Here is a 12,005-nt window from a genome sequence, read left to right on the forward strand (position 1 = left end):
TTTGGAAGGTAACGAAGACAGCCCATTGGCAATCTAGATAGTTAGATATGTTAGTTGCAATGTTGTGTGGAAATGCACGCATAGACAGCTACTTACTTTCAACAAATTTATTTCAAGCATGATTTCAACCGTCACTGACAGTTTGGTAACCTGCAAGACATGGGGTTCAAATTCAAAAAACTACTGTAGCTAGCAAATATACATAATTTATCTGAATTTGCTACACGCATACATTTACTTTTTATTATGAACACAAGAAATACAAAAAAACAGAAATATACAAACAAGAGTACATAAACCTGACAGACAGGGGTATTACATATCAGGATTTGTTTTCAATTTGTTAAATACTTTCATGGTGCGCATTGCTTTTTTGTTTTTACATTTTCTGATCATTTCAAAATAATATTTCAATTCTATCTTAAATAATGTGAAGAGGGGTTTGTTCTCTGTCCACTTCATTTTATGGACAAATGAAAGATAAACAAATTAACAATGAAAGTTAAATCAGGGTCCATATAATTTGGTTCAAAATAAAACATATCAGAGTCTCTCAGATTAACATTAATAGTTGTTTCTTTTCAAATGAAATCTAACTCACACCAAAATCTTCTGACATAAGAGCAGTCCCGAAATAAATGGTCAAGAGTCTCTGGGTCACAATCACAAAATACACATTTGTTATAAATAGCTATTTTAAATCTGTGTATAATAAAGGTCTTTACAGGGTAGATTCTATGAATGAGTTTGTATGATACTTCTTTCACCTTAAATATACAATATTTACCAGATAACAACAAGACTTTGTTCCAGTTCACTTGTCCTAGGGCTGCATTCCAGTACATTTTAGCAGAAGGAAGAGTAACATATTGACAGTTTCCTTATATACATGTTATTACATTTAGAGTTTAAAATGTCAATTCCTTCTAATTGTATTGAGGCTACAAAATCCTCAACAGTTGCACTTGGAGTATTGTTATATTCTCCTAAAAGAAGAATAGCACCTTTAGGGATAGCTCTAACAACAATTTGATACTCCTCGGGAGTGAATGTAACATTGTGTGTTCTAATAAATTCTGGATATTCATATAGTTGTCCATCACTATTCAATAATTGTTTAACCCAAATAATGTTGTCAAACCAGTTCTGGAAAAACAAAGAGTTGTTTTTGTATTTTATGTCTTTATTATTCCAGATTGTATACCTATGAGAAGAAAAATTGTGTTTGTACATGAGGTTCCAAGTTAGAAGTACTTGTTTATGAAAGTTTGGAAGCTTAATAGGGATTTTACCCATATTAAAGTTGCATTTGAGTAAGAATTCTAGACCACCATTTTGTTGGAATATTAAATTGTGGATGATATTCCAGATGCAATCCTTATTTCTTAAATAGTTTTGTATCCATTTAATCTTAAATATTATATTAGAGGTTTTAAAATCCAGAGCATTACCTCTATACCTCCCTCACCTTGGGTGCTACATATTACCGCTTTTCTTAAATAATGAGGTTTATTTCTCCATATGAAGTTAAATAATTTAGCATCAACCATTTTAGTTACTGACAGAGGAACATCCAAGGCAAGGGAGGTATAAACTAGTCTGGACAGACCTTCAGATTTTGATAAAAGTACACATCCAGATAAAGAAAGATCTCTTAACCAGGAGTTAAATCTCTTTCCAATTCTCTCTACAATAGGAGAGAAATTTAAGTTGGCCTTTTCCTTCTGATCTTTGCTAACTGTAATACCAAGATGTGTGATCACATCTTTTACAGGGATATTACATACTGAGTTTTAGTCACATCTTTTCAATGCAAATAATTCACATTTCCTAATATTCAGAGATAAACCTAATACATGTGTGAAGGCATTAATACACTCAATAGCTTTCTTTACTTTCAAAAAAATGGTGGTGTCGTCAGCCAATTGTGAACATTTTATCTCTTTGTCATGTATCTGAATACCCCTAAAACTATCCTTATTTATGTGAAGTGCCATAACTTGTGACCAATAAAAATAAGAAAGGAGAAATTGGGCATCTTTGTTTAATTCCACGTCTAATCTTTGTGAAGTTCCATGGGATAATTTAACAGAGCTGTTACTATTATTGTAAAGTGTCTTAATTACACTTTGAAAATATTGACCAAACCCCCAAAAATCTAAGTCTCAAAAAATGTTTTATGTTCAACTGTATCAAATGCCTTGTAAAAGTCAACAAATAAAATAAAGCCATCTTCCATAATGTGCTCATTGTAGTCTATCAAGTCCAATACTAGAATATTATTACACATATATGTCTGCCCTTCATAAAACCAGACTGGGTATCGTCAATGATTTGGTCAAGACCTTTAAGTCTTTCTGCAAAGATGGATGCAAGTAGCTTTCCATCATTGTTCATTAATGTGATTGGTCTCCAATTTTCTAACATCATAGAATCTTTGTTTGGTTTGGGTATTACAGAAACAGGCAGGATCCCTAAATCAATTGCCTCCTTAAAAACATTAAACATAAATTCAATAATATCCTCCTGAAAATATTTATAGATTTCACTGATAATGCCATCATTCCCTGGAGATTTGTTCTCTTTTAACTTGCTGATACATTTTTTTTTTTTCATTAATAGAAATAATTTCATCACAAGACTTTTGGAAGTCTTCATCTATGAATTTTGCACAGTCTTTGACAGTCTAGAAAGGCAGATATGTCACTAGTAGGACAGGCATTACTGGTATAAAGGTTACCATAGAATTCTGAAACATATTTTGAAATATCTTTGGGGTTTTCATTTTGTTTGCCATCTATATTGAGCTTATGTATAGATCTAAATTCAGATTTTTTTCTTTCTAAATTGTAAAAGTATTTTTTCCACCTTCCTCCAAACATCTCCTTCTTGATCTTACAAATGCCCCTTTTGCTCTCTCTTCATACATTCGGTCCATTTCTAGTTGTAAAGAGAATAACGGACCCTTTCCTTCTTCATCAAGGTCCTCCATAGAGATTAGAGAAAGTAGTTCCTTAAGTTTTTCTTCCCTCAATCTTTTAAGTGAATCAATTTCTTTACCTCTCTTCATGGCTGGTTGTCTTATTTCATACTTCATTAATTCCCTATATTTCACATAAGACTTAAATAGTTGGGCTTTCCTCCAATTGTCTTGTATAATATCTTTGGCATCCATCTTGAAATTATCATCTTCCAACAGTCTACAATTGAGTTTCCAATAACTCCGATTCGGTTTAACTTCAAATCCATTAATATTTAAAGATAAGAATATAACTTCATGATCATTAAGAATTTATGGTTCAATTGATACATTGACTACAGAATTATCTAATGAATTAGAAATCAACCAGAAGTCAATTCTTAACTGTCTGGACATGTTCTTGTTACTCAAAGTGAATTCCTTTTTATCAGGATATTTAGATCTACAAATATCAACTAAACCAAGGCATAGGTTATTCAACTCAGGATTAACTATGCTGGATCTGTTAGGAGGGGGATATCTGTCAATCACCACATTAGTTACAGAATTAAAATCTCCACCTAAGATAATTTTCATATCCTGAAATACATCTATAAACTCTTAATTTCTTCTTCAAAGTCTTGAAATAATATCCTGTTGTTTTGTTTGTTGTTGGATACATAAATATTCCCTAATAAAAACATTTCACTGTTGAAATTTACTGTTAAAATTAACCAACGTCCAGAGTGGCGAGTCTTACTACTGATGACCTTCCCTTTAAATGCACCTCTTAAAACTGCTACAGCGCAGAGTGGTTGTTGCCATATGATAACCAGATATCGTTACCCCATTGATTTTTCCAAAAAGATAGATCGGAAGAACAAGCATGACTCTCCTGTAAAAAGTAAGTCTGCATTAAACCGTTTGCAATACAGGAAAATAGCCTTACGCTTGAGTAAATTACGGATACCCCGGACATTAATTGAACAAAGAGATAAAGACAAACTTCATCCAACAACCTTGTTATGCTAATACAAGTTTTTCCTAAGGATATGCAACTCAAAAGGATTTCCATCCCATTATTAACCTCTCCAACAAAGAATAAAATAAAATATTGGTCATAAAGTTACCAAAGTATTCTTACTCCCACAAGGGGGAGACATTGTGTAGACTTTACAATAAGCAGTTATTCACCTATAGTTAGTGTTTAGTTTACCAGTTCTCAGGTCAGCCTTTTCTCATTCAAGTGTTGGTGTACATTTTTATAATAAAAGGCTGCTTTTCACCTGGTAATCAGTTTTTTGGCCTGACAGTTCTGAGTTAGGCTCTGGCTCTCACTCCAATGTTCTGATTTGGCTGCATTTCTTTCCCATGGATGATCACTCCTGCACCGATCCCCCCCAAAAATGCAGTTTTCCCTGCCTTTCGAGCTGCAGCCACCATCGGCCACAGTTTCTCTCTTGTCACTTTGTCTGCTGAGGTCAGATCCTCCGTGAACCTCAATTTTTGCTTGATGAGGAATTCACAATTCTTCGCTCACGTCCAAAGAAGATCCTGTGTAGATCTGTTGGTGAACCGGATGATGGTTGTCCTCAGTCTCTTGTCTTGATCCTTAAGTCTTCTCAAACGATGGACGGTGTCTACATTTTCCTGAAGTTTGGCTTTTGATTCGGGAATGACAGCTCCACAGACGTCAACAACTCCGCATTTGAAGTCCTCACCCGCCTGCTCTGGAATTCCATGGAGCCTCAGGATTCACCTGTGCTGGTATCTCTCCGCCTCATTCACCTTTTGCTCGAGTTCAGCAGCTATTTTAATTTTCCTGGCAGATAACTTTCACTTTTTTATGTCACTTTTGAAGGTTTTCACTTCTCCAAAGATAAAGTCTGATTTTTTAATGGCCTCAATTTATCATATCATGACCTAACCATGACCTCCAAGTCATTTGCCCTTTCATCTCTCTTTGCTGTCAAAAGTATTACAATATTGTTTTGCATCTCAAGAAGTGACATACCCTCTTGGCCTCATCTTTTTCCCCGGGGGCTTGACTTGAGTGCCGGGGTTGTAGGGTAAAGGCCTGATCTGGGGACTGGAGGGGCGCAACATTTGCTCACCACATTTGCATCACCCATTGCAGTATTTCCCCCCACAGTTACATTCTGAAGAGGAGTAGCCAAAATCATACTGTCTTTTGTGGTTAATTGTCCATCTGACGATCTCTCCATTTCTTTCTGATCGTGGCAGTTTCCATGTACGTTCGACAAGCTAGTTTTTGAGCGAGCTAGTCTTGTCCCAAACTTAGTTTTAGAGGTGAATAACTTGCAGAAAGTAATCAATTACTTTGGTAAATAAACTAAACCATATTCATACGGGGTTTTATGGCCATAGAAATAATCCAATGGTCATAATTGGGTAAAGGAACCTAATAATTCCTTCAGCTACCAAAACAAATTATCTGCACTGACCGCCATCTTGCGCGCCATCCAATGACACGCATATATTGACTGCAAGATAGCTAGCTAGCGCACCTTGTTTGTTTAGCTAGCTAAATTACAGTAGCAACTTAAATTTACATTTTACTTCAAATGTAAGTCTGCTTTTGGTTGTTAGTTGTGCATTTCTCTGATTAAGATAACTTAGCTAGAAAGCTGACTGATTTGAAAGTGTATCGGGAAAAGTCGAAATGCAGTTTGGGTAGTTACAAAAAGGTAATTGTTAATTATGAGAAACTTTGCAGTGCCAAAGACCACTGTAATGATCTAAAAAGGTATTTGAATGATCGCTTACAAACATTTAGTGACATGCTGGCTGTCGTGCATGACAAACAATTGGTATTAGCTGCTACCTTGTTTTGAAACTGAATAAAGTTATCAGCTGAAAGTCATTACTGCATAAATTAATGGTCGGTCAAATCAATGAGGTTCAGGTTCAAACGTATCGAGCTCACACTATTTTGCACAACATCACTGTCATGAGGAAGAGCGAAGCCTAGACAATAATATATATAGTATTTGGTACAGTTTCGTATTCCGTCAGAGGTTGGGTAGCTATGTTTCTTACCTGTTTCAACTGATTCCGAGCGCGAGCGTGTATTTGTAGAGACTGCGCATCATCACGACCGCAACGTGGTGATGGATCGAGAAAAAAAGTGTACAGTTCAATGTACTTGGTAGTCCACAGGATGGCGCTATTTATTGTATTTATTTAACCTTTAGTTAACTAGGCACGTCAGTTAAGAACAATTTCTTATTTACAATGACGGCCTACCAAAAGTCAAAAGGCCTCCTGCTGGGATACAAATATTTTATATATTTTTAAATAAATATAGGACAAAACACACATCACGACAAGACAGACAACACAACACTACATAAATAGAGACCAAAGGCAACAACAGCATGGTAGCTCACAGCTGCCCTTGTCCCTTAAATTTGATGATGTGGTTGTTACTGACAAGAAGCACATGGCTGAGCTTTTTAATCACCACTTCATTAAGTCAGGATTCCTATTTGACTCAGCCATGCCTCCTTGCCCATCAAACATTTCCTAATCTCCCACACCTTCTAATAAGACTAACCTCGATGCTCCTCCCTCTTTTTCCCCTGCCCTGCTATAAAGATTCTCCCTGAGTCACTGAGTCCGAGGTGCTAAAAGAGCTCCTTAAACTTGACCCCAAAAAACCATCTGGGTCAAATGGTTTAGGCCCTTTCTTCTTTAAGGTTGCTGCCCCTATAATCGCCAAGCCTATCTTTCCTCTCTGGGGAGGTTCACATTGCTTAGAAGGTAGCCACGGTTAGTCCTTGAATGAAACTGTTATAGGCTTAATTCTATTTTGCCCTGTTTATCAAAAGTGTTGGAAAACTTGTCAATAATCAACTGACTGGCTTTCTTGATGTCTATAGTATTCTCTCTTGTATGCAATCTGGTTTCCGCTCAGGTTACGGATGTGTCACTGCAACCTTAAAGGTCCTCAATGATGTCACCATTGCCCTTGATTCTAAGAAATGTTGTGCTGCTATTTTTATTTACTTGGCCAAAGCTTTTGATACGGTAGACCATTCCATTCTTGTGGGCCAGCTAAGTAGAATTGGTGTCTGAGGGCCTAGTTTGCTAACTACCTCTCTCAAAGAGTGCAGCGTATAAAGTCAGAACATCTGCTGTATCAGCCACTGCCTGTCACCAAGGGAATACCCCAAGGCTCGATCCTAGGCCCCACGTTCTTCTCAATTTACATCAACAACATAGCTCAGGCGGTAGGAAGTTATCTTATCCATTTCTATGCAGATGATACAGTCTTATTTATACTCAGCTGGCCCCTCCCTGGATTTTGTGTTAAACGCTCTACAACAAAGCTTCCTTAGTGTCCAACAAGCTTTCTCTGCCCTTAACCTTGTTCTGAACACCTCCAAAACAAAGGTCATGTGGTTTGGTAAGAAGAATGCCACTCTCCCCACAGGTGTGATTACTACCTCTGAGAGTTTAGAGTTTGAGGTAGTCACCTCATACAAGTACTTGGGAGTATGGCTAGACGGAATACTGTCCTTTTCTCAGCACATATCAAAGATGCAGGCTAAAGTTCAATTTAAACTTGGTTTCATCGAGCTTCCAAACTAACCCTGATTCAGATGACCATCCTACCAATGCTAGATTACAGAGACAAAATGTATAGATCGGAAGGAAAGGGTGCTCTTGAGTGGCTAGATGTATTTTACCATTCGGGCATCAGATTTTTCACCAATGCTCCTTATAGGACTCATCACTGCACTCTTTACTCTTCTGTAAACTGGTCATATCTGTATACCTGTCGCAAGACCCACTGGTTGATGCTTATTTATTAAACCCTTAGGCCTCACTCCCCCCTATCTGAGATATCTACTGCAGACCTCATCCTCCACATAAAACACCCGTTCTTTTGCCTTTTGGTAGGCTGTCATTGTAAATAAGAATTTGTTCTTAACTGACTTGCCTAGTTAAATAAAGGTTAAATAAACAAATAAAATAAAATCAGAAGAGTTACAGGGTGTGTTAAGTGGTGGTGTCCCATCCTTTCAGGTTGTTGACCTGAGGTATGACTAAATAGATTTAAATAGGGGAGTAAGGTGGTGTTTATTTATTTTAAAGTATTGTGTTATGTTTTTTTGTTGTTTTTTTTAGCAAAGAATAAGGGAGTTGTACTCCAGTCTAGTAGGTGGCGGTAATGCAACATTTATTGGATGCCAACCGCCGTTAAACCTCATCGAAGAAGAGTTAGTTATTGACCATTTGGAGGCAAGCTAACTTTGTTTTGAATAAAGAGCTGACATATCGTTGTCAAAATGGCGATAAAACCTCCCGTTCTTATGAACGCCGTTCCCCCGTATGGGCATGTTATTTCCAACGAGAAGTGGAGAGGCTCAGTCCTCGTGCAAAGTTTGAAAGGTAACAGTAGCTGAGTCTCTTGCCAAAGAGTAGCTACAGTAGCTCAGGCAACTAAAGTTATTATATTAACTAACCTGTGGCTAAGGGTTGGCTAGCTAACGTTAGATGGTTAACATTGTAAACAAACAACTTAGCGTGTAGTTAGCCAGCCCAACTTCAGTCAGTCTGTCTTTATTTTATTAGTTACACATGTCATTGAAATTACGTTACATTACAACTGAAATACATTTACATTTTACAGACAAGTTTAAGCAAACAATACACTAGCTACCAGTAGGAACAAACAATCGAAATTCCCGGCGGACACCCCATTGTCAGCGCTAGCGCACAATGTCACTTCATGTCTGTTTAATATAAGACATGACGATTGCATAGTATTTACTGAGTGATTGTAAATAAAGTCTTCTCGTTTGTTACATTCTGAACATGGTGTCGTTGAATTCCTGATTTCAGGAACTGGAAGTGTGAAAACAATATTTGAAGAAGAACTTGGCGTGGTGGACTTTCATCTATCTAACAAGAGCTGCATCTTGTATGTCTCTGAAACTGACATTGTGGCTGGAAACAACTACAAAAGAAAACTTGTTAGGTTTAGAAATGTAAGACTACTTTTGGTGTTCGGCACTACACTATTACACCACTACTACTACTACACACTTGATTATACTGCTACATTCTAATGTATAATCCAGTTCACAAATCCACTGTTAAGTGAATGGATGAACTACTGAGATGATATTTTAATGTACATGCTACATCTTCCATTTTTCCTTGGTGATGTTCTAATCTTCTCTCCTCTCTGTTGCAGGCCAACAGCAGCCTCCAGGGCATAGTGCTGGTGGAGAAGACCCAGCTCAGCGAACAGTACTTTTCTGCCATGCAGAAGTTTGTGGTGTTTGAGCTTGGTCTGACACTGCTACCTGTTGCCAGCCAGCTTGAAGCCTCACAGCTACTCACACAAATAGTAAGTCATGCTTTCACACGAGTGAAGAGTTTTGTTTAGAATTGTCACTTTACAAGTGTTTTCCTGGTTACATAAATACGCATTAAACTCAAACTGGCATACAGCCATTTTGAACTCAATAAATCAAATTGTATTTGTCACATGTGCCAAATACAACAGGTGTAGACTTCACAGTGAAATGCTTGGTTATGAGCCCTTCCCAACGATGCAGAGTTAAAAAATTATAAGTCTAACCATGTATGATGACAGTTGACTAATGAGTTGTCCTCTCCTCTGCAGGTGCACGGAGAAAGTAAAGACAACCCGTTCCGCAGGAGGAGTGTGTCTTGGCTGCTAGACCCCTTGGTCATGTCCCTGGTTCAGCAGATCCCTGGCGTAGGGAAGGTCAAAGCCATGGCCCTGCTCCAGCACTACTCCAGCATCCACCAGCTGTGCAATGCAGGAACGCACGAACTGGAACACATCGTGGGCCAGGCCACGGCTCAGCACATACGCAACTTCTTCCACAACCCATTGGTCTGACTCTGGCAAAACAGCACAGCTCATTGACAAATCAATACTTGTTTTATGTTCAAGTGTGTAAGGAGGGCAACAGTGAACCTGACACAATGCTGTAAAGCTAAAGAGACTTCCTTAGTTGGAAGTCTAGTGGAATTATAGTTTTTGTTTTTTCTTCACATCTCTATGATACAAGTTTATACAAACAGAATGCTTTGGTGCCTCTCTGTGTAATGCAAAAATGTATTGCAGTTATTGTGACCCATGGGCCTATAATATGGGTCAGTGCTATCAGGGATCCTTGGGACATCCCTACCTTACCATTGTAAATTGCAACTTCAATGAAGGGGGTCCCAAGGATCCTGATATCATGTGTTGCACAAGACATTGCAGAGCTACATTGAAAGTGTGTGTGTGTAACTGACCACAAGATGGAGTAGAAGATGCTCTTTCCTCATCCAGAACAATTCATAAACTTCCATTGGAATAATACAACCTTAACCAAGGACTGTTTTACTTGAACTGATTGCAGGTGCAAATGGTAATACAATATGGGTACCTTTTTTCAACCGGTGTTAGAACCTACAGGGAAACCTTATAACTTCAATGAAATGGCAGATCCCCTGGCTTAGTTCAATCCAATCCATGCAATAAAGCATTCCGCCTCAATGAATGAGCACTTTCTTAGCACAGCTGTCAAAGGCCTTCGTTCCCAACCACAGTCAGGACTGCCTTTTATACCATTCTGACCATGTGACCTAGGTTGGCTGCATGGAGCTTTCCCTGGCTAGTGACTTCTCTCTGTGATGCCATTCCATCCCTTCTTAATCCAACAGGAACTAACACTGGCATGCTGGCCAAAGCATGAATTGACTGAATGAATTGACTCCTACCTCAGCTCCCCCATTCTTATTAAGAACTGGAACTAAATTTTTTCTCAAATGTTCACGACTACTTTTGGGATCTAATGAGTGTTAATACATTTGGACAGGACAGTCTTTGTTTGCTTGTTTATTTATATGGGCTCTTGAGTGGTGCAGCGGTCTAAGGCACTACATCTTAGTGCTAGAGACCCTGGTTCGATTCCAGGCTGTATCACAACTGGCTGTGATTGGGAGTCTCATAGGGCGGCGCACAATTGACCCAGCATCGTTAGCGTTTGGCAGGGGTAGGCCTTCACTGTAAATAAGCATTTGTTCTTAACTGACTTGCCTATTTAAATAAAGGTTAAATAAAATATCTATTTCATTTTTGTGCTTCATCTAAACTTTTGACCCAGTGTGATGGTGTGAACGTTTGCGTTTCACAATGAGATAATACCCTGCTGGCAGTTTAAAGGCAGTCTACCCTACTGGCACTTAAAAAGCATTTGGTTGAAGTCTTCTCTTTGTTTTTATCACTCCTTCCCTCTGTCCACCATCCAGTTACCCAGAGTGGCTCCTGTGACGTATTGGTTTTCTGCTCGGCTTCCTCCTTTAAGCGTCGCAGCACACTGCTGGCAGTGTTCGTCTTTCCTCCCTCCCTGCCTGCACACAAAGCAGCTGGCTGTTTTATTGGCCTTCTAACAGGATCAGCTGAATCCAGGCCCTTTATTGTGCAGTCTGTGGTGTTAGCGAGAGAGGCAGAGAAAAGACCTGGTACGACTGCACAACTTGACTTCCTAAATTCAACTAGGGTCCTTTAGAGAGGAAGGGAAGCATGAAGAAGGCCGCCTTTGGGATGCGTGTGCTGGTGGAGCAGAGGCGTGAGCCCTCCTCTTTGGGTTTCCTCTCCCGGACAGTTCAAATGTGGGCTCTCTCATCAGGAGGCTGTTCAGAGTTGCATCAATGTAACATGACAGGCTAATTTTAGATACAAGACAAAACAGAGGGGCAGAGTTGTGTGAATGGGAGTGTATCCGGCATGAAGTGTACACAGAGGAAAGTATTTGCTCAAATATGTTCACAAGTAAATTATAAAGCTGGTACATGATTTTAAATTTTTTTTTTTAAGGGGGGGGGGGGGGGGGGGGGGGGGGGTCCCTGTCATCCAAATGTTTTGTAATCTATTTATGCTATTTTTTCCCCTACAATTGAAAATAGTGCTTTTGTTGAGGATGATTAGGCTACTTTTATTTGGAGTCAGTTTGTACTGTAGTAGTAGATAAGGCATAGTAGGTGGTGTGTA

The 12,005-nt window shown here is 38.6% G+C and overlaps 2 protein-coding genes across 2 annotated transcripts in view; one reads left to right on the forward strand and one right to left on the reverse strand.

Annotated features, from left to right (window-relative positions):
• The window catches only part of tdrd12 (tudor domain containing 12), a 41,530-nt gene extending 35,448 nt beyond the window's left edge, over positions 1-6,082 (reverse strand). The window contains exons 1-2 of the mRNA XM_055933497.1: positions 6,020-6,082; positions 97-150 (exon numbers count right to left, since the gene is read on the reverse strand). Coding sequence (XP_055789472.1) covers positions 97-120 — 24 coding nt within the window. The 5' untranslated portion in view covers positions 121-150; positions 6,020-6,082. The remainder of the gene's footprint in view (positions 1-96; positions 151-6,019) is intronic.
• Positions 6,083-8,186: 2,104 nt separating this feature from the next.
• faap24 (FA core complex associated protein 24) lies at positions 8,187-11,078 on the forward strand. The gene is made up of 4 exons (XM_055933500.1): positions 8,187-8,377; positions 8,831-8,976; positions 9,186-9,341; positions 9,621-11,078. Exons 1-4 carry the CDS (start codon positions 8,275-8,277, stop codon positions 9,861-9,863), a joined length of 648 nt encoding a protein of 215 aa, XP_055789475.1. The 5' UTR covers positions 8,187-8,274; the 3' UTR covers positions 9,864-11,078.
• The last annotated feature ends 927 nt before the right edge of the window (positions 11,079-12,005 follow it).

This window comes from Salvelinus fontinalis, chromosome 9, assembly GCF_029448725.1.
Source record: "Salvelinus fontinalis isolate EN_2023a chromosome 9, ASM2944872v1, whole genome shotgun sequence".
Taxonomy (NCBI): domain Eukaryota; kingdom Metazoa; phylum Chordata; class Actinopteri; order Salmoniformes; family Salmonidae; genus Salvelinus; species Salvelinus fontinalis.